Source organism: Hemiscyllium ocellatum, chromosome 13 (genome assembly GCF_020745735.1).
Source record: "Hemiscyllium ocellatum isolate sHemOce1 chromosome 13, sHemOce1.pat.X.cur, whole genome shotgun sequence".
Classification (NCBI taxonomy): domain Eukaryota; kingdom Metazoa; phylum Chordata; class Chondrichthyes; order Orectolobiformes; family Hemiscylliidae; genus Hemiscyllium; species Hemiscyllium ocellatum.
The window spans coordinates 33,430,679-33,458,345 of record NC_083413.1 but is presented as its reverse complement, the minus strand read 5'-3'; the positions used below and the strand labels follow the sequence as shown (position 1 = coordinate 33,458,345).

At 38.3% G+C, this 27,667-nt stretch overlaps 1 protein-coding gene across 2 annotated transcripts in view; it reads left to right on the top strand.

Annotated features, from left to right (window-relative positions):
- The window catches only part of abcc5 (ATP-binding cassette, sub-family C (CFTR/MRP), member 5), a 130,516-nt gene that overhangs the window by 4,663 nt on the left and 98,186 nt on the right, over positions 1-27,667 (top strand). For both annotated transcript variants that reach the window (XM_060834728.1, XM_060834729.1), the window contains exons 3-5: positions 12,737-12,897; positions 15,512-15,667; positions 17,686-17,833. In XM_060834728.1, the coding sequence (XP_060690711.1) occupies positions 12,737-12,897; positions 15,512-15,667; positions 17,686-17,833 (465 nt within the window). The remainder of the gene's footprint in view (positions 1-12,736; positions 12,898-15,511; positions 15,668-17,685; positions 17,834-27,667) is intronic.

Sequence of the window (27,667 nt, the reverse complement as noted above, 5' to 3'; positions counted from 1 at the left end):
CATTACATCCACCTGAATGGCAGATAAAATTGCAACAATATCTGTACCAATGTGACACTGAAAGGTCATCCTAGGGCAGAACTCCCCTCCATGGGGATCAGGATTCCAAGTGAGATTGCAAGCTGAAATTTTGGGATCATGAATTCAGAGGAAGTAACCTCTGCTGTACAACTGTACCCTAGTTGCAACAACTATGCTCCTGCTCTATTAGGCCTTTACTCTCAAAACTGTCAGCTCTCACATTGCTCACCAACAGGTCCCAATAATTTCAGGTCTCGAAATGTGGTCATAGTAGGGAAAAAAAGAGCATCGCCTTAAGGTTATATTTTTGAGGCTTGCAAGGGCACTTGAAATTATAGCGTTCTGGCTTAGGTAAACTTTACTATCAAATTAGCAAATATAAATGTCAATCAATGATTAAATATTGGGTCAATACAACTGTGTGAAATTATTCAAAGTTTCAACTAATGCCAGATGGGATGCTGTTGAGAATGTTTTGGGAATTAAGGACAGAAATTATCGAGAAACTAAGTAGGATCTTTGAATCTAATGAAATAAAGAATTGTGGATGTTGAAGATCTTAAAGATTAAGGGTCTTGTAGAATTCTTTATCAAGATAGTTGTACAGGTTGAGGGTCAGTAACTTTTCATTGCTGAGGCAAACAGATTTTTAACCAGATAAAAACTGAAAGAACTGCAGATGCTATTAGCCACAAAGAAAAACAAATTGCTGGAAAAGCTCAGCAGATCTGGCAGCAAGTGTGGAGAGAAATTAAAGCCAACATCTCTGGTCGAGTGAGTTCTGAGGAAGGGTCACTGGACTCGAGATGTTGGTTTTGATTTCTCTGCACAGATGCTTCCAGACCTGCTGAGCTTTTCCAGCAACCTATGTTTTTGCTTCTAATTTTTTAAGCAGACAGAAAATAGAGTTGAGGATTATCAGATCAGCGTAGAATGGTGGCACAGACTTCTTGGGTTGCATTCTGTGCTTTAAATGTATGAGTCTGCTCTCCTTTTTAAGACAATAAGATGTAGGAGGAGAAACAGGCTGTTCAGTCCTATTGTGTCTACGCCGGTCAACATTGACAATACAAATCCTGTTTTCTAGCTCTTAGCCAAATGTTTTGGAGGCAATGGCAATGCAAGTAAACATCCAAATATTATTTAAATGTTCCAAGAGTTTCTGACTCTACCACTCTTTCAGACAGTGATTTCCAGACACCCACTACCTCTGGGTAAAAAGAATTTCTCCTCTTAAACTTAAGATAAGAGGTAAAATATTATGCCTCCTTGTTATTGATATCTTGCACTGAGGAAAAAGTGTTTTCCTGTCCAGCCTAGCTATGCGTGTCATAATCTAATACACGCCATCAGGTGCTCCCTCCTTCGCTACTCTAAAGATAACAGCTCAGCCTATCCAGTTTTTTGTCATAGCTCAGATCCTGCTGCCCAGTCAGCATCCTGGAGAGTGGCTCTGCATCCTTGGTTGTGCAGACACGTCCTTCCTATAACATGCAGTATTCCAGTTGTGACTCATCAGTGTTTTATACAGTTCTAGCATAACTTTATATTCTAAGTCTCAACTAATAAAGGCCAGTATCCCAAATGTCTCTTAACCATCTCCTCTGCTACCTTCAAGAATCTGTGGATATGCGCACCAAGGTCTCTATGATATTCAGTAATTTCCAAGGTTCTATCATTCATCATATAATCCATTGTCTTGTCATTCCTCCCCAAGCACATAATCTCCCACCTTTCTGGGGTGAATTCCATTTGTCACTGTTCTGCTCACCTGACCAGTCTGTTGCTTATCCTTCTGCAGTTTACAGCTCTCCACTTTGCTATTTACCATCCTTCTAATTATCGTGACATCTGCCAATGTCTTGATCATATTGCTTCATTTAAGTCCATGTTCTTAATTTATATTATAAACTGCAAGGCCCCAGCCCTGCAGAACCCCACTGGGAACAGACTTCCAATAATCGATTGCCATTACCCTTTACTTCCTACCTTCAGCCATTTTTAGCACCAACATGCCATTTTACTTTGGATTCCATGGGCTTTTACTGTCTTGACCAGTCTGTCACAAGGTACCTTGTTGAAAGCCTTTGTGAAAGTCCATGGAGACAACATCAAATGCCTTATCCTCATCAACACTTCACTTCAAGTTTCCATCTAAAAAAAAAATCAAAATTTATTTGTGCCACTCAAGTGCCAGGCAATGACCATTTCCAACAAAAGACTACCTAAAAGCTGCCTCTTGACATTGAATAGTGGTACCATCACTGGACCCCCAGTATCAACCAAGGTTACCATTGACCAAAAGCTCAACTAGACTCACCCTATAGATAGCGTGGCTATGGGAGCAGATCTTGAGGCGAGGAATACATCTTGAATCCGCGAGGCTTGTCTGCCATCTACAAGCTACAAGTCAGGTGTGTGATGGAATACTCCCTACTAGTCTGGATGTGTGCAGTTCCAATAACACTCAAGCATGACACCATTCACGATCAATCAGCCAGCTTGATTGCACTATATTCACAAATGTTCAGTCACTCCATGACTGACACCCAGTAGCAGCAATGTGTACTATATACAAGATGGACAGCAGAAATCCACCAAAAATCCTTAAGTAGTGCCTTCAAAACCCACAACCACTACCTTCCAGAAGGACAAGGGCAGAAAATACATTGGGATACCATCACCTGTAAATCACCCTCCAAGCCATTCACTATCCTGATTTGGAAATATATCACCGTTTCTTAACTGTTGCCACGTCGAAATGCTGGAATTCAGTCCATAACAGCCTAATGGATTTACCTACACCACATGGACACCAAAGGGATCACATGACTCAAAAGCCAGCTCACCACCACCACCACCTCAGGGGCAGCTAGGACTAGCCTGTAATGCCATATCCCACAAGTGATTTAAAAAAAACTCAAACATTGGTCTTCCCTGACAATTTTGTTTTGTCTGTGATAGAGAGATTAACTGTCAGAAACCAAGTTTTGCTTAGATGAGGCGTGAATGGCTATATGGTAGCCAGCTGAATACCACAAGAAGGGATAAAGCAATCAGCAAATTTGAAAAATGACAGATGGCATAAAAGTACTTGCATTTATATCTTCGAGTCATAGAGTCACAGAAATGTACAGCATGGAAACAGACCCTTCGGTCCAACTCATCCATGCTGACCAGATATCCTAAATTAATCTAGTCCCATTTGCCAGTAGTTGGCCCATATCCCTCTAAACCCTTCCTATTATTATACCCATCCAGATGCCTTTTAAATGTTTTATATGCACCAGTCTTTACCATTTTCTCTGGCAGCTCATTCCATACATGCACCACCCTTTGCATGAAAAAGTTGCTCTTTAGGTCCATTTCAAATTTTTCCCCCCCTCACCCTAAACCTATGCCCTCTAGTTCTGCACTCCCCAAACTACAGAAAAGATCTTTTCTATTTACCCTATCCATGCACCTCATGATTTAATAATCCTCTATAAGGTCACTCCTCAGCCTCTGCTCCAGAGAAAACAGTCCCAGCCTAATTAGCTTCTCCCTATAGCAAAAACACTCCAACCTTGGCAACATCCTTGTAAATCTTTTCTAAACCCTTTTAAGTTCCACAACATCCTCCTTTTTGTGATAAAATGGGGAATGGTGGTATATGGTTGGTCTTTAGAGGGAAGGAAAGTACACAGTAATGCTCCCCGGGGTCATTAAGAGGACCATTGTCTTTCTTCATTTATATTAGAAACACAGAAAATAGGCATGGGAGCAGGCAGTTTGGCCTATTGAGCCTGTTCTCCTATTACTATGATAATGGTTAATCTTCTATCACTATGCCATACTCCTGCACTCTCCTCATACCAGTTGGCACATTTAGGATGTAGAAATTTATAGCTGAAAATGTGTTGCTGGAAAAGCGCAGCAGGTCAGGCAGCATCCAAGGAACAGGAAATTCGACGTTTCGGGCATAAGCCCTTCATCAGGAATGAGGAAAGTGTGTCCAGCAGGCTAAGATAAAAGGTAGGAAGGAGGGACTTGGGGGAAGGGCGATGGAGATGTGATAGGTGGAAGGAGGTCAAGGTGAGGGTGATAGCCCGGAGTGGGGTGGGGGCGGAGAGGTCAGGAAGAAGATTGCAGGTTAGGAGGGCGGTGCTGAGTTCAAGGGATTCGACTGAGACAAGGTCGGGGGAGGGAAAATGAGGAAACTGGAGAAATCTGAGTTCATCCCTTGTGGTTGGAGGGTTCCCAGGCAGAAGATGAGGCGCTCTTCCTCCAAACGTCGTGTTGTTATGTTCTGGCGATGGAGGAGTCCAAGGACCTGCATGTCCTTGGTGGAGTGGGAGGGGAGTTAAAGTGTTGAGCCACGGGGTGGTTGAGTTGGTTGGTCAGGGTGTTCCAGAGGTGTTCTCTGAAGCGTTCCACAAGTAGGCGGTCTGATCTCCAGCATCTGCAGACCTCACTTTCTCCTTGTAGAAATTTATAGTCTTTCTTAAATATATTCTGTGACTTGGCATCGACAATCTTCTTTTGTAGAGAATTCCAGAGGTTAACTGGTCTCTGAAGAAGTGTCTCCTCATCCCAGTCAAAACTGGCCTGTCACATATCCTAAATTGTGATCCCTTTGGTGTGGACTCTAACCATCAACACACACACACACACACACACCTCCTCTCTTCCCCCTCCCGCCATTATCCATGTTTCATAATATCTGTCATGCATTTACCTATTCAGGATGTAGGTTTACTTGCTGAACTGGAAGGTTCATTTTCAGATGTTTCGTCACCATAGTAGATAACATATTCAATGAGCCTCCGGACGAAGCAATGCTGGTGTTTCCTGCTTTCTATTTATATGTTTGGGTTTCCATGGGTCTGTGATGTTATTTCCTATGATGATGTCATTTCCTGTTCTTTTTCTCGGTGGTAAATGGAATCCAAGTCAATGTGTTTGTTGATAGAGTTCCGATTGCAATGCCTTGCTTCTACATATTCTTGTGCGTGTCTCTGTTTGGCTTGTCCTAGGGTGGATGTGTTGTCCCAGTCGAAGTGGTGTCCTTATTTGTAAGGATACTGGTGTGAGAGGGTCATGTTGTTTTTGGCTAGTTGATGTTCATGTATCTTGGTGGCTAGTTTTCTGCCTGTTTGTCCAATGTAGTTTTTGTTACAGTTGTTGCACGGTATTTTGTAAATGACATTAGTTTCGCTTGTTGTCTGTATAGGGTCTTTCAAGTCCATTAGCTGATGTTTTAGTGTGTTGGTGGGTTTGTGGGCTACCATGATACCAAGGATCTAAGTAGTCTAGCAGTCATTTCTGAGATGTCTTTGATGTAGGAGAGAGTGGCTAGGGTTTCTGGACGTCTTTTGTCTGCTTGTTTGTGTTTGTTGCTGAGAAATTAGCAGACTGTGTTCATCGGGTACCCATTCTTTTTGAATACACTATATAGGTGATTTTCCTCGGCTCTGCATAGTTCCTCTGTGCTGCAGTGTGTGATGGCTTGTGGAAATAATGTTCTGATGCAGCTTTGTTTGTGGGTGTTGGGATGATTGCTTCTGTCGTTCAATAGTTGGTCCATATGTATTGTTTTTCTGTAGACGCTGGTTTCAATTCCCCATTGGCTGTTCGCTGTACTGTGACTTACCTGACTAGCTGACCGACCTTAACAGACACTGAAAAAGCTATCTTAGTAAGAGGATTAAATTACAACTTCCAGGATGCGGATAATTTAGATTTCTTAGCAGCATTAGAAACAACACTGAAAGACAACCAACTCACAGAAGAATGCCAGCAAACTTACAGACACTTAGTTGAACCAACATTAAGCAGAAAAAAGGAAGGAAACACTCAATACACAAGAAAGGAAAGCACTAGAAAGACTTAAAAAGGATAAAAACATAAGGCCCTAAAGGAGCCTTCCACATTCCATCAAAGTTTTACCTGCACATCCACCAATATCACTTATTGTATCCATTGCTCCCGATGCGGTCTATGCTACATTGGGGAAACTGGACGCCTCCTAGCAGAGCGCTTTAGGGAACATCTCTGGGACACCCGTACCAATCAACCACACCGCCCTGTGGCCCAACATTTCAACTCCTCCTCCCACTCTGCCAAGGACATGGAAGTCCTGGGCCTACTTCACCGCCGCTCCCTCACCACCCAACGCCTGGAGGAAGAACGTCTCATTTTCTGCCTAGGAACACTTCAATCCCAGGGCATCAATGTGGACTTTAACAGTTTCCTTATTTCCCCTTCCCCCACCTCACCCCAGTTCCAAACTTCCAGCTCAGCACTGTCCCCAGGACTTATCCTACCTGCCTATCTTCTTTTCCACCTATCCACTCCACCCTCCTCCCTGACCTATCACCTTCATCCCCACCCCCACTCACCTATTGTACTCTATGCTACTTTCTCCCCACCCCCACCCTCCTCTAGCTTATGTCTCCACCCTTCAGACTCTCTGCCTGTATTCCTGATGAAGGGCTTTTGCCCGAAGCGCCAATTTTACTGCTCCTCGGATGCTTCCTGAGCTGCTGTGCTTTTCCAGCACCACTAATCCAGTATCTGGTTTCCTGCATCTGCAGTCATTGTTTTTAACTAAAAACATTGTTATGCTACCTGCAGACAAAGGACACTTGATGTTATTTTAAATCAAAGAGATGACATTTGAGAAAGCAAACGTACTACTTGCAGATACCAACACTTACCAACAAGTGGCGATAGACTTGACCCCACAACAAGACAACGGAATCACGGCACTATTCAAAAAACTTCAGAAATCTGGAGAAATAAATAAGACCTACTTCCAAAAAATGAAACCAGATGGATCAAACACACCACGTTTTTACGGATTATCCAAAATTCACAAACCAGGAGCCCCCCTCCAGACCCATAGTCTCTCTACCTGGAACACCAATTTACAGACTGGCCAAGGAGCTACACCAAAAACTAAAACACTTAGAAGAAGACTCATGCCATTCCATCCATTCCCCAAGAATTCCTGATGACCATCAAAGACACCAAGATGGAAGAGGATGAAATAATGGTCTCCTTTGATAGAACAGCCCTGTTTACATCAATCAATATTAACCTAGCCAAGGAAACACTGACTACACTATTAGAAGACCCAAAGACACAAACACTAAACACCACCAACTTCATCGGCAAGGACAGCATCATCAAGCTAGTGGATCTATGCCTTACCACCCACATCACCTTAACAACAAAACATACAGACCAACCAACGGAATGCCCATGGGATCTCCGATATCATGATTCTTAGCAGAGACAGAAATGCAGACACTCGAACAAACAGTTCTGCCAACCATCCAACCCAAACTTTGGGTCCGCTACATGGATGACACCTTTGTCATCACTAAATGAAACTAATTAGAAAAAAACCTTCAAGACCATCAATATTACCTTTACTGGCATAAAATTCAATAAAGATGAGGAAAGCAACAACAAACTGCCATTCCTAGATGTCACAGTAGAGCAAACAGCCAATAGGGAACTTCAAACCAGCATCTACAGGAAGACAACACATAGGGACAAAATATTGAACTACAGAAGCAATCATCCCAACATCTACAAACGAAGCTGCATCAGAACATTATGTCCACAAGCCACCACACACTACAGCACAGAGGAACTACGCAGAGCAGAGGAAAATCACCTATACAGTGTTTTCAAAAACAATGGGCACCCAATGAACACAGTCTGCTGATTTCTCAGCAACAAACCCAAACAGGCAGACAAAATGTGTTCAGAAACCCTAGCCACTCTCTCCTACATCAAAGGCATCTCTGAAATGACTGCCAGACTACTCAGACCCCTTGGCATCCTGGTAGCCCACAAACCCACCACACACTAAAACATCAGCTAATGGACTTGAAATACCCTATACAGACAACAAGCAAAACTAATGTCATTTACAAAATACCATGCAAGAATTATAACAAACAATGCATTGGACACACAGGCAGAAAACTAGCCACCAAGATACATGAACATCAACTAGCCACAAACGACATGATCCTCTCTCACTAGTATCTTTACATACAGATAAGGAAAGACACCACTTTGACTGGGACAACACATCCATCCTAGGACAAGCCAAACAGAGGCACGCACAAGAATTGTAGAAGCATGGCATTCCAACCAGTACTCTATCAACAAACACATTGACTTGAATTCTATTTACCACCCACTGAGAAAAAGAACTGGAAATGACGTCACCACTGGAAATGACGTCAGCATGGGAAATGACATCACCGAGCCAACAAAATCCAAACATATAAATAGAAAGCAGGAATCATCAGCAGTGCTTCGTCCGGAGGCTCACTAAAGATGTTACCTAGTATGGTGATGAAATGTCTGTAAATGAACCTTCCAGCTCAGCAAGCAAACCTACATCCAGAGCCTCAACCTGAGCTACAAATATTCTCAAAACTCGCCATTTACCTATTCAGCTTGTCGAAATAACCATTCAGCCTCTTTAAACCTTCTCAATCACTCTTTCCAGCACTGATGCTGCGACTGAGCAATCTACAAGGTAAAAACGCTGCAGAAATTACCAGGGGTCCTTTAACAGTACCTTGCAAACCCATGACTATCTAGAAGACTCAGGGCAGTGATACATGGAATAGCATTGCCCGCAAGTTTCATTACTTGAAATATGCTGTAACCATCAAGATACTAAAAAAATGGCATTGTGGGCCTATTTACGCCAAATGGATTGCAGTGGTTCAAAAAGGCACTTCAACATCATTTCAAGGGCTGTTTGGGATCAGCAATGGTTCATAGTTAAAGAACTTCTGATGTGGGACTCCATCAAAAGCTTTCTGACAATTTAAAACCACAAAGGACACCATTTCCACTGGTTCTTCCTCATCTGTTCTCCTAGTAACATTTGCAGTTCATAATACTGCTAAGTCATCTGTACTCTTTGACAGTGTTTAGGCTTCAAGAAGATTGTGACTGGTGCAGTGAGCAAAAGCATGCCTGATTAAATTTAATGCAGAGGAATGTGAAGTGATACATTTTGGAAGAATGAGAAGTAATTTAAAGGGAATATTTTTATAGTTTCAGGCAAAGAAGCATCTCCGTGTACATTGGCACAAAGTAATGAAAGTAAAAGGGCAATTTGCATAAATGGTTGAACAGGCATGTGGGATTCTGAGCTTTATAAATTGAGGAATGGAGCAAGGAGATCAAGATGACCCATTATTAAACACTCTTTTGCTTTGACTGGAGTACTGTGTTCAGTTCTAGATATTGCATTTTAGAAAGGTTGTACAGAAAAATTTAAAAGAATACTTCCAGAACTGTGGGACTTCAATTTTAAAGACTGACAAGAAGCTGAAGTTGTTCTCCTGTGAGAAAGAAGTTTGAAAAAACATTTAATAGTGTAAAATTATGAATACTCTGTTCAGAACAGATAGAAAGACTCCCTTTTGCTGGTGAAATAAGATCTAAAGGATAGAGATGTAAGATGCTTCATGCCTAAACAACACATTTCATTCACATAGTGCCTGTCATGTATGACATTCCAAGATATTTCAAAGGAACATTATCAAATGAAGTTTTCTTTGGGGACTGACTAGAAAGTGGAGTTGACATCATAACCAGATAAGCCATCGAGTGACAGAGCAGGCTGAGAAGGCCAAAGAGCTGACTTTTGTTCCCAGATCCTATGTTCCTGTAATAGTGGCCCAATTGCAAAGGTCATTTTCATTTAAGTCTGAAAAGGTTGGCGAAGGAGTGCCTCCATTTTGGGACAACCCAATTTCACTTACACACATGTTCTGATATCTCGCTACTGCTTTCAAGCTAGCCTTTTTTTTCCCCGCTTTGCAGCCTGGAGAGTCCTCCTGTTCTCTTTACTTGAGACATGAGTTCACCCACTGACCAGTGATTGGTCATTTTATATAAAATCACAAGTGAGTGACTGTCTCCCTTGGGTTTTGAAACATGCAGCAAAGTTGTCCCCATCAGGTCACTGAAATTCCATTTATAGTCTATTTTGTACAATGTATGATGTTGTTTATGTGATTTAGAAAAGTAGTGAAAGAAATATAGATGGATTGACTTTTTTTTCTGTTACGCTAGCCTTTTGTTTGGGCCACTATTTCATGTTTCCCTGTTATTTCCTCCCCCTTCCTAGATCCTTACTTAGATAGGTACAGTGCCATGAATGGACAATGTTTGAAATTTGTTTTTGAAGAACTAAAATTAAAATTATATAAACATATATTGTCTGTATCTTGGGTCAGTTTGATTTTTGTTTGTAAATCTGTTTGGGTAAACTGCAAGGTTACATAATCTTCAGAGTGATTGAGGGGGGCTGTGTTCGATTTTAGGAGGTTGTGACTGTAGTTATCTAAATATGAGGAGTTGACTATTTGTAGAAGTTATCAACTATTTTAATAAATGAGCTAAACAGTGCTTTAGATATGAAATAATAGTTAAGTCGACTTGAAAGAGTGCACAACCTGTGACAATTGATTCTTTGATGAACTGACAGTTGGCACATAGTATGTTGATTTCAATGAAGTTGTGAAGGCAGCAATTTGCTCATAAGCTGAATTGTTAGGGAACACTACCCTGGGACTTCTTTCATTCTCTTCTGGTTCATCTATCTGAAGAAGGCAATTCCTGATGAGAACTTCCACCTGCAAGTATTGTGTAACGAGCACTGCCCTGTATCCCTGAGCATTGGTCGATGTAGCCTATTTCTAGGAGCTGTTCTCTTGTACCATATCAATTTCCCAATTAAGTTCTTCTAGCTAATGACCAAAAGAAAGCTATTCATAACACCAGGATATCTGTTGTCTCCTTGCCAACCTTCATCTGAAGATTACTGTCATTCTTTCTAAGACTCAGGTAGTTTTTATTTTCCCAAATGCTGCATTTGTGGGTGGCACGGTGGTACAGTGGTTAGCACTGCTGCCTCACAGCACTGAGTTTGCACATTCTCCCCGTGTCTGCGTGGGTTTCCTCCGGGTGCTCCGGTTTCTTCCCACAGTCAAAAGATGTGCAGGTCAGGTGAATTGGCCATGCTAAATTGTCCGTAGCGTTAGGTAAGGGGTAAATGTAGGGGTGTGGGTGGTTTGCGCTTTGGCAGGTCAGTGTGAACTTGTTGGGCCGAAGGGCCTGTTTCCACACTGTAAAGTAATCTAATCTAATCTAATCTAATCAATGTGGGTTTGTTTTTATGTGGGCGGCACGGTAGCACAGTGGTTAGCACTGCTGCCTCACAGCGCCAGAGACCCGGGTTCAATTCCCGACTCAGTGGAGTTTGCACATTCTCCCCGTGTCTGCGTGGGTTTCCTCCGGGTGCTCCGGTTTCCTCCCACAGTTCAAAGATGTGCAGGTTAGGTGAATTGGCCGTGGTAAATTGCCCGTAGTGTGAGGTAAAGGGGTAAATGTAGGGGTATGGGTGGGTTGCACTTCGGCGGGTGGGTGTGGACTTGTTGGGCCGAAGGGCCTGTTTCCACACTGTCAGTAATCTAATCTGTAAGTAATCTAATCTAATCTAGTAATAGGATATGTCTAGTGCCATACAGGTAAAGGTAAAGTTGTCATAGGCACCAAGGATCCAGAGATTGAACTAACTGATGGTAAGTTTTCAACCTGAGCGTCATCATGCCATGGGTGAGAGGTGAAGCTGGGTCTTCACAGTAATCTCAGACAGTATGAGAATTGAAACCTTGCTGTTGGTATCACTCTGCATTTCAAATGAGCTATCCAACCAACTGAGCTAAACAACACTCATTGCAATTAAAGATTTTTTAATGTAAATTCAATGGCACGTTGTACTCTTGGTGATGCTGTCCATTAAAGCTAGTTACACTGTACACCAGTTGAACTTGCTACACAGAAAATATTAGAAAATTCAGTTTCAAAGGGACTCCAATTTCCAACTGACATTGTATTCTGTGTAATGCCTACAATAAAAAAAATCAGACAGTACAATTAATATCAATGTTGTTTCATACTCTGAGGTGCTTCAAAGGAGCATAATCAGATGAATTTTGGTATGAAACTAGATGGGGACATTAGAACAGAAGACAAAAAAGTTTTTAGGTGAGAAGAAAGATAGGGTTGGAGAGATTTAGATATAGAAATCCTTGAGGCCTCAGTAGCTGAAGGACTAATTGACAATGGAAGAAGTTAGAAATAAGTGATGCACATGAGGCCTCATTCAGAAGAATGCAAACATCTCCAAGAACCGTCTCCCTAGGAAGGACAAAGCATTAGTGGATCTGAACACAAGTTTGAAAATTTAAAATTCAAGGCATTGGTCAGTGGAACCAAAGGTGATAGATATTTATGAATATGCATATCAGGACATAGGCAACAACAGTTGGATGAGGTAAAGTTTATCAGACAATTCAGAAATGTACTCAAACAGTCAAGTCTCCAGGTAAGTAATTTGGTGAGATTATCAGCAGCAGATGGGCTTAGGTAGGGGTGAAGTTGAGCATTATTTTGGAAGTCCAAGTTGGCAGCCATTGTGATCAAATGTGAGGCTCGGTTCGAGGTCATATTGCATACAGAGGTTGGAGGCAGTCTAATTCAGCCTTGAAAACTGTTTGGGGAGAGGGATAGAGTTGGAAGTCAAAAAATCCATGGACTTTGCAAGTTTATGGTTGAGGCAAAATACAATGCATCCAGGCTTTCCAATTAATTTATTTCCTTATTGCAATCTTTTGAATGACAGACAGAGTTGTGTGAAGATGCTTTGGAGACAGCAGGTCGGGTGGAAGGTCTATCAATGGATGTTTCAATGTATTCTTGTATGCAAATTCAAGATGAGAGAAACCAGAAGGGCAAGTACCATCATAGCCTACATCTGCTGAAGCCCTTTCGTAACTCCTCCAAGTGAGTACCTCTCAGTAGTACAAACTTAACATCATTGATCCTTTTTAAAATATATACTAAGTATATCTGTGATTGTTCATATCCTTCTATGTCTTTGTAACTCAGCAGTGTACTTTTTGGATTTTGAATCTTACATCTTTGAGATTTTTGTAATTCATTTTGATATGCAAAAGAATTGGAGAGAAAATTGCAATCTTGTAAAGATATTCATTTTCATTTAAGTTCTTTTTAAACACCTGTTAGTACTTCTCAAAATTTTCTATGCAAACTTATTTTAATCACCCTATTCAGAGATGTTATTACACACCTCTGAAGCAGGTAGGACTTGAACTCAGGCCTCCTGGCTCAGCAGTAGTGACATTACCACTGTACTGCAAATGCCCAACCATTTCATTTGGCAAGAAACTTCATTCAACATACTAATTACATGGTCCAGATACCCCGGTGATATTCTGGGGACCTGGATTCAATTCTCTCAATTTAAATTGTGAAATTTAAATTCAAGAAAATCTGGAATTAAAGTTCTAATGATGACCATGAAACCATTGTTGTTTGGCAAAAAAGCCCATTAGTAAACCCTAGGGGAAGGAAAACTCTGTCCTTACCTAGTCTGGCCAACATGGCATCCTAACTTCCCTCTGAAATGGCTGAGCAAGCTATTGAACTATTTTAAAACAAGTATTGAAACCAGACATACCACCTGCCATAAATGTAAGCACAAAAACAACAATGACAGACTCCGAAACAAAACAAAGAATTGTGGATGCTGGAAATCAAACAAAAACAAAATGCTGGAGAAACTCAGCAGGTCTGGCAGCACCTTTGGAGAGAAAGCAAAGTTAACATTAAGTGACCCTTCTTTAGAATGTCAAACCCAAAACATTTCTCCAGTAAATTCTGTTTTTGTTTTTGTAACCATGCAAAGTCCTCCTTGCCGTCATCCAGCTGGTGCCAAATTTAGTAATACTGTCTTGTATTCGAGGCAAGCAGCAACCTGACATAGTCATGCTCACATAATCATGTCTGATAATGAAGCAGATGTCACTATCATCATTTCTTGATGCCCCTTCTACCGGCAGGACAGACCCTGCAAAGATGGTGGCACAGTGATATATATCAAGTGGGGTTGCCCTGAGAGTTCTCAACATTGGCATAGAGTTTAAGAGCAGAGAGATTGTGCTGGAACTGTATAAAATATTTGTTAGTCCAAAGCTAAAGTATTGTGTGTAGTTCTGGAATCCACATTGCAGGAGGGATGTAATAGCACTGGAGAGGGTGCAGAGGATTCTGGCAAGGGTGTTGCCTGGACTGGAGAGCTTCAGTTATGAAGATAGATTGGACACACTGGAGTTCCTCTCCTTAGAGCAGCAGAAATGAGGGGAGATGTGATAAAGATATATAAAATTACAAGGGGCAAAGATAGGTAGACAGGAGGAAACCTTTCCTGTGATGAGCAATCAATATCTAGGGGGCATAGACTCAAAGTAAGGGGCAGAAGGTTTAGAGAGGATGTGAGGAATAACATTTTCATCCAGAGGGTGGTGGGAAACTGAAACTCACTGCCTGTAAGGGTGGTAGAGGTAGAAGCTCTCATACCATTTAAGAAGCATTTATATGTGTGCTTACACTGCCAAAGTATATTAGGCTATGGGTCAAATGCTGGAAATCAGGATGAAAATAGTTAGGTTGTGTTTTTAATCAGAACAATGGTCTGAAGGGCTTTTCTGTGCTTTCAATTTCTATGACTTCAAATTCTGTGAAGTTTCATGGCATCTGGTTAAAAACTGGGAAAAGAAACCTCCTGCTGATTACCACAATTACCGTCTCCTACTTCAGTTGATGAATCAATACTCTCCGTGTTGAACACCAACTACAGAACATAACTGCTTGACTTGATTTGTGGCAGAAGACGAGAAAATATACTTGGCCTCATCCTCACCAATCTGATCAATACTACCAAAGTGCTAAGTGGAACAGGTTGAGCAGCTCAAAGTGGGCTATCCATAAGGCACTGCATGCCATAAGTAGCAGCAGAATTGTATTCCAGTACAGTCTTTAAATTAATCTCATGTCTTGGCATGTCCTTCACTTAACCATTTGAGCTCGAGAATCAATGTAGTAAAGCATAGCACTGCCTAAAAAATGGAGTGCTAGTTTGACAAAACAATTTCCAAGAACGACAAGCATGCCAATCAGCATGAGTGGCATTGTGTAGACAGCTCAATCCCACAATCAACTGATCATATCAAGGCTTTGCAGTCCTAAGACGACCAGTTGAATCCACAAGAGTTGACATACTGATACACAGAAAGTTAGTTAGCTATAGTGAGAGCTTGAGTTGGTTTAAGATTATTCTGCTAATACATTGTCACAAGCGCGATGCGTTGAATGATATCATTTTGTGCTGTAAATCTTTTGGCACACAATGGGGACACCTTGTTCTGTTTCACATTGAGTCTTCAAATACTTAACAATCTTTTGAGCCATCGAAACAGCCAGACCGTTTCATCTGAAGAGCAAGAAGGAACAGTTTGCAAAAGGGTAACAGAGTCAGATGGATGCATCCTTTTATTTGTTTCTATTGACATAGTCTACTTTTCATCCATATATATAGACAGCAGCATCCTGTGGACAATGCCGGTTTCTTCTCATTCATGACCTTCAGTTGGTTGACATCTTTGGCCTTCACAGCTTATAAAAAAGGGGAGCTCCTTCTTGAAGATGTTTGGCCTCTGTCAAAGTATGAATCTTCTGAAGTCAATGGTCGAAGGTATGTGTATGATATTCTGAATATCACTGGAATTCACTCCATTTTTAAATCCTACAGTGCTACATTTTTAATGTATTCATGTGTGATCCTTTATAGATATGAAATGTTGCTATTTTAATGTGGCAGAAAATTTGATCTATTTTGTATTTGAACTGTACTGATCTTTGCATGTTTGGATTTGTATTTAACATTGTCTATCCTTCCACTTTGATATTGCACAACACAAAATTTATATTCTCCACTACTTATGGACAATTTCATGTGTTGAATCCTTGCATAGCCAGGAAAAACTTAAAGCTTGCATTTATATCAAGATGTTAATCTGTGTTCTCAACTTCATTCTATGATGTCCAATCACAAAATACTTGATCTAGAAACTTTTTAATCTCAAAATATAATGCATTTATTTCTGCACTATACAATTAACAAAATATCGCAAAAGAATCTCAAATTACAGACGATGAATTACTTGAGTAGGATGGTTTTGTAATTTGGAGTAAAATATTGGATTATTTATTACATATGTATGGTCTTATTTGCTTTTCTCATTTACATTACACGAGATTTGAACATGTCACTTAGGTTGACAGTTGTGTATAGTGCTGATAGAACATTGTATTGTTAAAAGAGCCACTTTAGATTCTTTAACTTTATTTTGGAAAAAGTGTAGGAAGTTTACCTATCCTGAACAACAATCATCTGTCAACCAGCATCATCTGTTCATAAGTTGTATTTTATTTGCTAGGTTTGGAATTTTACTATCTATTTACTGTCTGAGGTGTTTTGCAGAATCCTCAAGGTTTTGGTTTTGCCTGTATCCCATATTTCCCATTTCATACACTGCTCAACATTCATTGGCATTTTTAAGACTGCTCACAGAATTTTGTTTTGCCTGTTAAATTGTTGTTTTTGTAGATACTGTTTCTTGTACATTGTACAAGCATTAATCAGGAAAATTTATTTTTGGTATGTTAGCATTAATGAAATGTTCACATTATTAACAACTCATTAAATCTTTAGTTTATGTTAAGAAAAGAAGTGAGGTTGCTGTGACTTGAGCTTAAGTTCTGCGATGTTAAGTTAATTATAGGACATGAAATGAGATAACTGAAAATTACTAATAGGAGAGGATTAAGATAACTCAGGAATAGCTGCTTGAAACTAGTGATTAAAACAGTTGAATTAAGAGCACACAATAGAATTCTAGTGACATCAAAGGATTGAATAGTCAGGAAATGAAAAACAAATTTGTCAATATCCATAAAATATTGGTATTTTGCACATAAAGTTGAGATCCTCCTTATGCTTTGGGATTATTTCATAGTTCGCTTGAACATTCTATAAACTGCCCAATATTCATTTCCCCTGAAATCAATAGAATGCAAACAAGGTAGTTCCTACCGGGTGAATGATCTCTCCTGCTGGTGTATGGACCAAGCAATAATATGAAAACTGTCCATATTCTCCTTACCGAATATTGTGTATCTGTTGCCCATGTGACATATTTTCAGTCAATTTTTTTTGCAATATGCTGAGCTCTGGGCATTGAGAACCAGTGATTGCTTATATACTGTACCAAAGGATCTGAACTTTAAAGTGCCACTTTAAAGAACTGATGACTGTTGGAATGAGTTTGTAGGCTATGGGCTACAAATTCAATTGCATAACACAATCTGAAAATATTCTGTGGCTTCTTAGCCCTTGGATTTATATAAATGATAAGTCCTGAAATAATGTAAGCTTATAGTGTAAAAGTCCTCAAAATGTACACTTTAATTTCAACATCATTAAATTTTGTGGAAGATTAATTTGAAACTTGACTGCCTTATAATGTTTACAGACATCACCAGAAATCAGATGTGCTGAGATCACATTTCATGTTTTTTTTAACCTTTTTGGGAACTGAATTATTTTCTTTTCACTCAATGGACATGCAGCTTTGCCATGTTAAATGACTGAAAAGCATTTTCTTAAAATTGATTTCTCCAACCTTCATATTCTGCCCATACTTTCTGCAGATTAGAGCGACTATGGCAAATAGAATTGAAAGAACGTGGCCGGGATGATGCTTCATTGAATACAGTGATTTGGAGATTCTGCCAGACACGGCTGGTTATCGCTATGATCTCTTTGATGGTTACAATGGTGGCTGGCTTCTGTGGACCAGTAAGTTATCTTGGCACTTTTGCAAGTTTAATACCTTTTATACATTCGTTTTTGGGCAAGGAAAAGAGAGAAGAGCAGTTTTTATATTGGTGATATGGCCATATAATGGTCATTCTCTCGCTTCCTTGACCACTCTTCCTTCAAAGTAATTCCTTCTGGACTACAGTAAGTTGTTAATCGCATGTCAACCAGTATTGAAGAGGAAGGTTACTGGAGATGGATGGAAAGCATGAAGGTAAAACCACTATCTGGAATTTTTTTTGATTTGCACTATATCTCTGTATGCCAGTTTTAAAGCTAAAGGCAAGGTATTACTGGAACCACTAATTCATTTCATATTTTAAACTAATACTAAACTTCACGTGAAAGGAGCAAGACAGGTAACCACATGTGAATTGAACTAGTATAGCGGACCAGTGATGTTGATCTAATTTATAACTTGATAAGTATTTTACTTCCTATGGCAGGGGTATTGCTTTTGGAGTATTTTGAGTAAGCATTTACTCCAGCATCAGTCAGATTCATCGGTAAACCTCCAAGAACATCAAATTTTTAACTCGGGCTTCCTTAAAATTCAAACTGTAATCATTTTTAATGCAGTATGTGGAAAATTTGTCTGGAACAAGACAAGTAAATACTGCAGAAACAAAAATGAACAGCTACTAATGTTTGAAATAAGGGGAAATGATTTAAGGGAAAGAATGTATAATTGAGTTTGCATATTTTGCCTGAACAATGTGAATGTTTGTATGTGTGTGCGCATGTCTGTGTGTGTACATTTCCTTGAACTGAATCTTCTAACCATGTTGTTTTTGCTCTGGAAGGACATCTTTAAAGTTCTGTGGAAAAGGAATCTCCTCCTGCAGAAAGCTGCTCTCTCCAGAAATGTGTAGTACAGTATGTATGAATTTTACTGGGATGGGGAAGGTGGAGGCTGGAAAATAAAACGAGAGTAATTGGCTGAGTTTTGGTGTTTGGAGAATTTAATTGGATAGTCCTTCTGGTTAAGCAACTAGTTTTCTTTGGAAAAGAATAACAACTAGAAAGGGATTCAGGGTAGTTTTTGTTAGGAATGCAGTGGAACAGTACTCAAGTTAAAAGTTAAAAGCAAGATTTAAGAAAGTGTTTTAGTTTGGCTTATTATTCTAGCATGTAGCATAGAGTTATGAGTGAAAACTTTGGTTATTGTGAGGAAGGCAGTCTTTTTTGGGCCAAATAATTTCATTTTTAAAGGCAAATCAGAACTTTATTATGACTCTAAAAACTAATTTAAAGCACTTGTTTTAAGATCTGTGCAGTATGCAAACTATAAACTTTGATTTGGGAAACTACTTGAGGTATAGTTTAATATAGTTGCAATGTATAGTATACATAGTATATTATCTGAAACCAAGTAGAAGCCTAATAAATTAATGCAATGAATTTCTTAGGAGAAGAAGTGGAGTACTGAGAAAAGCTTTAAAAGATAATTCACAAGATTTCTGCCCACTGAGTAAACTTTTTTGAAATTGCAATTGTAAGAAATTGTTGTTAGTTGTTCTGAAATTGAATATGGTTTCCTATTAAAATAAGAGCAGTTGTTTGAGAAATTACAATTTTAGATTGTGTGTTCAGTTACTTCTTTTAAAAATTCTACTTAGATATTCTACAATAACTTAGTGTAGGCTGTCAATATATTGTTTGTATCCAGAAGAGTAGTAACTCGTCTATTATTATAAGATTGGCTTGGAGATATCATTGTCTAATTGACATTTTGTTTCTATTTAAAGATTTTGTATTTTTGAAAGTCAGGTTCTGAAACAAGTTGTTTGATACATTATGTCTCTGCTTTTGGCTCTGCTAATTTAAAATGCTCTCTAATTGCACAAACATTTACTGTGATTATAAATAGTAAATGTTAATTGAAATATTTGATCACTGTAGAACTTTGCCGAACAATGTACTAAACAAATTTGATTATTTGTAATTTCCTAATGTTTGAGAGCTACAACGCATTGACAAGTGAAACTTATACCTGGCAGCAAGAAAAGGCCATTTGGCTCCTTTAGCCTGCTAGCCATTCAACTAGATCATAGCTGTTCTTCTACCTCAATGCTATTTTCCCATTATTTGCTAATATCCCTTGATGTCCTGAAAATCGGTAATTCAATTGATCTTTACCAATAAACATTGCAGATTGTCCAGATTAGCAAGTGCTTGTGCATATCATATGCAGTGACACCCAAAGAAAGTTTTGTTTTGCATCTGGTTTGCTTTACATTCTATTTAAATCACATTCAAAGGGAGATTTTGTATAGCAGTTCAATGTTGATGTACTGTGTTTTAGGAAGGTGAATTGGTTTCCTGTTGTGCACCTCCTAACATCTGAATGGATCTCCAAGTATATGGAGATGCCCCAAAGTAATTTGGCCTGTTGTGGACAAGAGGAAAGCCATGTTACTAGAAATGGAGGCTAGTGTGAAAACAGCTTATGAAAATCTTCAATTTCGACTACAGCTGAATTTTAAGTTCAATGGAATTTTGATGCTACCACCAAACCTTTTTGTAAACAATGCATGGAGTTTTGCAATTCATCAAGGTTAATTTAAGAAAACTAATTTTATTGGCTTTCTGAACTATTTTTATAATTGCTCAGAATTCTTTGAGGGCAGTTTCAATGTTCTGAAGAACTGGTTGGTTTCAACATCCAGCTTGAATTGAAGTATTGAAAAGAGAGAGAAATATTATAATTTTATAATCATTTGTATGGTATCTCCAACAACTTCCTGATACTGTGTTAAATTGAAACAGCAAGTACATAGGTCATTTTGAAATACGAGAAGAGCTTTTGTGCATTTCCCTATAGAGTTTAAATTATTGAAAACATTACGGGACATGGCGGCCGAACTATTGACACTCACTCTGGCTGCAATAACACTTCTGTGTTTATTTTACTCCACTATTCTCAGATCAAGAATGACATCACTAGTCATCACTGTAGAAGTTTAACAACGGGAATATGGCCATTTTCCTGTCATACTCAAATCCACTACACATCAGTGTTATTGAGTTAAATAATAGGCCATTACCTTGCCATTTGTTGAAGAGAAATTGTGCACTTGTAAACGTCCTTCACCATGAAAAAAATGTGAACCCTGTTTGTGTGTTAACAATCTATGTTATTATACAAAAAAAGTATTTTTTGTTGTTGCAATTTCAAACTCTTGTACAGGACCTCAGGTCAATTAATAGGAATATTGAAAGTGTTTAAAAAATATTTGTCAACACTCTGGTGCTGCACAGTATTGTTGTAGGTAGACATTAGCAGCAGTCAAAATAAAGTGGAATGGCTGACACATCAGCTACAGAAATGCTTCTGTGCTCTCAAAAACGTATAATGCAGTCTTTCTTGAATGTATTACTCCCCATTCTTACATTTCATGGAATATGGGTCTCCCCTTAATGACTCCACACTGAAATGAAGGCACAAATTAAGTAATTCAACGGTGCTTAAATGGAGGAGCAGCACCAAACAACCCTGTGAGGAGGTGCTACTCCAGCCAGAAAGTCTATTTCTCAAACTTGCTTCAACTCCTGAAATAACAGGCATCCTGAGGAGCTGAAGTAGCAGCACAGGAGGATGGTGGTGGTTCCAATAAAACAGGTGGAAGAGAGAGAGGAAAGAAGATTGATTTTCATAATTTTTAAAAAAGAAATTGTATTTTTTTCCAACACCCTCTTTTGGTCCTGTTTCTGCTCGAATAATAATCAGAAAAGAAAGTTAATCTTTTCAGTAGTTCACTTTCTCTTTTATGTCTTTCTAATAAATTGTTTCAGGAATAATGTTTAAATGAGAGAGATATGGGCTAAAGGAAGAAAACCTATTGAGGGAGGAATCCATTTTATTTTCTATACTCCTTAGATTTTTTTCTTTAATGTATAGAAGTGTCTGTATGCAATCTTTTCTTGGTTATCAATCTCTATAACCTTTTCAAAAAGTTTTGCTAGTTGACAAATGTAGGAGGCCAGTTGATCCAGAGGAGTCTGACATTCTAGGCATTGAGTCTTTAATCGCAGCAACTGGAGGAGGGACAGTGGGTGAGTGAGGTGGGGTTGTGCTAGATCAAAAAAAACTGTTTAATCATTGTTAATTATTTACTACTTGCCCAGTGCCAAATCTTGTTGGTTTAATATTGTTTAATGGAGGCTTGGAGAGAGTTTGCAAATTCCAGCTTTGCGAACAGTTTGATTTCTAATTTAAATATTTAGGTCTCAGAATCTGTGAAAGTGAAAAATAGTCCCTGAGAAATCTGGAATGTGAACATTTGAATCTCCTGCGGATTAAGAATTGTTTTTGTTTGAATGCGTAAGTCGGACAGCTAAGTTTTTTTTTAATGTTGTTTTTTGAAATGCAGTAATCTGCCAAACTACATTTTTTTATTCATCCACCTGATGTCCACATTGCCAGTGAAGCCACCATTTATTGACCAACCCTCAAATGTATGCAGAAGGTAAAAGGTTAAAAAATGATTGACTTTTGAGTGTATCCCAGAAAGTAGATCAGAATGATTACTATGGGACCATGTTAGCGCTGGGTAACGGCAAGAGATTTCATTCTGTCAGAACTGCCTGGTGATTACATGGTCGCCATTACTGATGTTAATTTCTTCTTAAAGTTCCAGATTTAGTTAATTTTCTTTAAATTCTTTAACTGCCGTGGTTTTGAACTCAGTCTATGGGTCATTAATCCAGACCTCAGATTTCCAGTCTATTAACATTAGTATTGTGTTACCATTTCCAATTTACATATAATTTCAGCTGTGATGGTGACATTTTCGGCCATAAACAATTAATCTATCAGCTAAGTGAGACAAGTTTTTAACGTTTGCCCTTTGTTGTTAGCGTACAGCTGGATCTTTCTCTCCCGGCATTAGAGAAAATCGCCCCAGTAGGAAAAGTTCTGTAATTTCTGAATCATATGTTGCTGACCATTTGTACAATTTAGATTTCTTCTCAAGCTGATAACATAGGTATATTGCTTTGTTGCATATAGCAACCCAGTTGCAATATTGAAGTTCTAGAATAAGGAAGTCTTTTTGCAACTAAGCAGAGTTTTGGTAAGATCACTGTACATAGTTTTGGCTCCATATCTAAGAGAGAATACACTGGCTATGCAGTGAAGTTAAACATGATTGAATAGTTGAAGAAGAATGTCTTCATTCAAAGACATGAATTTTTGGAATTCTCCACTTTATATGGTTGAGAATGCTTCATCACTGAATATTTTAAAGCCTGAGGTAGACACGTTTTTAGACTTGCTCTGAATTAAGTAATAATTAGCAGAGAATGGGAAAGTGGAGTTGAGGCCAAAGATCATGTATGATCTTACTCAATAGCAAATAGGCTTGAGGAGGCATATGGTCTACTGCTCCTATTTGTCATATTCTTATATACTTTTTCCGTTTTGACCAGGATTTATACCTTTCGACTTGAAGGGAATAGGTCCTTTGTGAATTTATTTGTTTGGTCTTTCCTGTTGCAACTAATTTTGTTTTGTGAATCAGTGTTTGCTTTGTATTGCATAGGGAATTGGAAATGTATGAAAGATGGAGGAAAATCTCTTGTTATTTCAAAAAGAAATTGCTAAGTCTGTCTTTCTGGTGAATACAAAAATACTTGCAATTGTGAAATCCTGTTTGTAAAACAAAACCTTTCCAGATGCCTTTAGATCTTGGGATTATTTTTATCAGTGTACAGCCTAGGATATTTGACTACACCTGAAGCGTTTAGAGGGGAAAGGATTTGAAATATTAATTGCATTTCTGCTACTCAGGGTTCTCTGTAAATATTATTTATTTACAAATCAAGGGTCTCTGTAGTGAAATGCACAACAGAAGCTATTCTTAGAATTCACAGGATTGCCATTTAAAGGTGCTTTTGGATGAAATGAAAAATCATATGGAAATGGTCACCATGCTCTAAGGTAAGGTAGCGATTACAAATAGTAACCAGTTCGGTGCCATTTAAAGTAACCCAGTCAGCTCTTTAATTTTATTAAGTTTTGTTAGACTAGCAATTGCTTCCAGGCTTTAATATTCATTAGAAACGAGCACCCAATGGAAGAAATTTTTCGTGGCAGAAGAGAAACTTGACAAATTTGCCTGATCCTAAATTACAAATTTATTTATGTCAATCACAATATTTTAAAGGGAATAATAAAGGAAGTAGAGTAATTTTGAAAAAAAGAATGACTGTCCTGAATTTTATATTCAAATGATCCATTGCATGCTGCTTTTATATGCATTTTGTCTGTAAGTGTTTTTCTTAACCTTTTTTTTAATATGGCAAGCATCCCATTTCTCGATTCAGGATCAGGCGTGTACAATACATGCCAACAACAATGATAAGCTGGTTCCATTTAAAGCTTGAGATGAAGATTCTTCTGAAAAAGTGCAGCTATTTTCTTCCTCTACAGTTTTGTTTTGTACAACCTGAGCATTGCAGCAAGGGTGCATTGCTCTTTTCATGTCTTAACTCATTTATTATTTGCAGCTGCAAAGGTGTGATATTGAATGGTTACAAATGTAATCTTGTGACATTCAACTGGAATTTACACTTACAGAAATATTGATATAATCTGAATAAAACATAACTGGAGAGTTGGCAAGAACAGCCATTTTGAATTTGACTTGGTGTTAAATGCAGTTGATCAGGAAATGGACAGTTGTTTTCATGTGGTGAATCATCGCTGAAAAGAATAACATGATCCGATTAGCTACACATTGAAAATGAGATGAATGATTCAGCATTACAGCAACTTTCTAACTAGGGCTTGATCCTCTTCTGGGCTTAACTACGAAAGAATTGCTGGAACTGCAGTTAATATTTAATTTGCGAATTGGCACAGTTTATAAAGCTAGTATATTTGATTTGTAAATGAGACTGCTTGAACTGATGGACTGTAAAATAATTTGTGATTTCTTCAAAGCTGTTTTCATGCCTTTTTGGATTGCTACAAAGAAAGTTTATTTTAAATTATCACGAATCAGAGCTCAGAATTCTGATGTTTGGATATATAGTGGTGTCTGCTTTCTGACTTGCTGTACATTGCAGTTTTGTTTTAAACTAGACCTTGTATAAATCAGACAGATGTTTGATATTTTAAATTTCTGCTGTAGATCTTGTCTGAAAGTAATGAATCATTATTCAAATTGAACTATTCCTGTTTGAAAATGTGTATTTTGGTTCTAAATGTCAAGTTGATTCTGTAGTTTTTGTATGTTCAAAAATTTACTCTGAAGGACAATGAATGTCATCTGTTATTAATGTACAAATTAATTTGTACTGAAGCAAGTTAGTAACAAGGGCTGAAGGAGCAGATTTCTACTTGCATGAAGTGGGGGTAATTTGACTTCAGCAGGGTAATGGTGGGTTTGGGATTGCTATACAACATACATATGAACAGATACATTAAGAACAAAAGTATTTCCCAATTCAATAAGATCATAGTTTATCTGTTTGTGTTTGGAATTAAGCATTCCCATCTACCTCCTTTGATTCCCTTGCCTTATAGAATTTATCGACTAACTCCTTAAAAATACTCAGTGACTCTGCCTCTATTGTTTTCTGAGGCAGAGTGTTTAAAAGTTGCACAACCTGCTGATAAATTATAATTCTCATCTTTGTTCGCTGACCTAATTTTTAAGGAGAGCTATCTATTCTGGACTCATCCACAAGAGGAAACCTGTCAAGATCATTAAGGATCTTGAATACTTCCTTCATGTCAACTTTCTAAACTTGTGTAAACCATTATTTACTAATAAGACAGTGCAGTTATTCTAGATAGCAATCTAGTAAACTTCCTCTGAACTGTTCCAGTGCATTTATATCCTTACTTAAATAAGGAGATCAATACTGATCACAGTATTCAGGATGTGGTCTCACCAATGCCCTGTATAACTGACTTAGAAGCATCCTTGCTTCAAAGTTTAATTCCTGTCAGAGTAAAGGCTAGCATTCTATTAACCTTCTTAATCACTTGCTGTACCAGCACACCAACGCTTTGTGATTCATGCATCAGAACACTTAGATTCTTCAGCACCCTAGAATTCTGCGCTTGTTTCAACTTGCCCTGCTCCCTCATTTCTCCTGCAAAGTAAGCAACCCCACATCCTCCATCTGCCAGACCCCACTCACTCATTCTCCACATCCATCTGCAGCCTTCCTCTGCCCACATTTGTCCTCTCTAGCATTTGTACTTCCCATATTTAAATACATCAGCAATTGTAACAATAGCAGAAGAAATGAGATAGCTGCAACAAAAGCAACTGCTATTCCAGGTATATGGAAATCACCTGCCAAAATCCTGTTTAATTGGGTGAACTTGTTGAAGTCAGTACTGAGCTTCACCTTTTAATTTCTGCCATAATCTTTGCCATCTGCTAGTTAATGATATGAAGAACAATGCAGCTTGTAAAAAATGCTCATGTATTATTATTCATAATAAATTAGCCCAGTAAATCCTTGATGAAACGAACAGGATTACAGGTGAATTCAGAGGGATAGCACCATTGTTTAGTGGGAGCAACAATTGCAAACTGCTTGTTGCTGCCTCAGTAAATTGTGCACATGATGAAATGTGGCTGCCTGCAGTTCTTGTTTGCAAAAATCATGATTTAGCAGAAGACATTAAATATGTTATGATTTAGCAGCCAGAGCTTTGTTTAAACAGCTTTTCTCTCTAAACCTTAAATATCCAGGATTTATTAATCAGAAAAAAAAATTCCTTTTAACTTATTTCACTACTCCAGAGGAGATTGTATTAATTCAAAATACGCCAGCGTAAAATACCTTCATATTGTACTATTCGTTTTTTAAAAATAATGAATCTGCATCATACCTCTGCCTCCATTTATTACTCTTTCTATACAGTTTTTTTTTATCTACTACACCCCAATTTACTTTTTCACTGTAACTGGAAGTATTGAATGCATGGATCATAATAAGGGATAACTTTATCAAACGTGTCAGAATAAATAGAATATTTAAAATGATTTGGATTTGAATGAAAATTACATTTTATTTTGTGTGCAATCTTTGCAAGTAATTGGCTTTACATTCTCCATAAGAGTTTTATTTATTCAAAATGATGATGCATTACCTGAATCTAATTCTTAACTTGACACAATTTGAGAAAATTCTGTTTGATTGCCGATTTTTCAGAATCTGTATCTTGCAGTGAACTCCATGCCAGATTTACTGATTTCTCCCTCCTAAAAAGAAAAATGACATACATACACGCTGTTATGTAAATATAGATTGCAAGTGGAATATAGTAGATAGCCTGAGACATCCACTTTTCCACAAAATCCTTTTTGTAAGAGCTGATTATCTTGGTAATTTACTTTGTTACATCAATTGTACTCTATTCATATTGGGAGTTTGATGTATATTTAGAGACTATTGGTTTTAGTTGCACACAATATTTTTACGATGACCAATACATGGCAATTGAGTGTAATTGATGCATCCAATTTTTGCATTGACGTTTTGTATTTATGTGTGGACTTCTGTTAAAGATGTTTGTTGTGTTTTTTATATATATATTTATATATTATACATATAGTGAAAATCATTGAAATTCTAATAAAATTGTCCCCCATGATGTGAGTTGACTTCATGATATAATAAAGTTGCCAATCTTGTGGTTTCCACTTCCTCCTTCAAGTCATGCGTCTACATATTCACACTGTTGACATCGGTACAGTAGATTTATGTGAGAGGTAAGTATTTTCACTTAGGTAAAACAATAACCAAGATTAATTCTAATGTAAACATCTCAGCTATTGTTTCCTG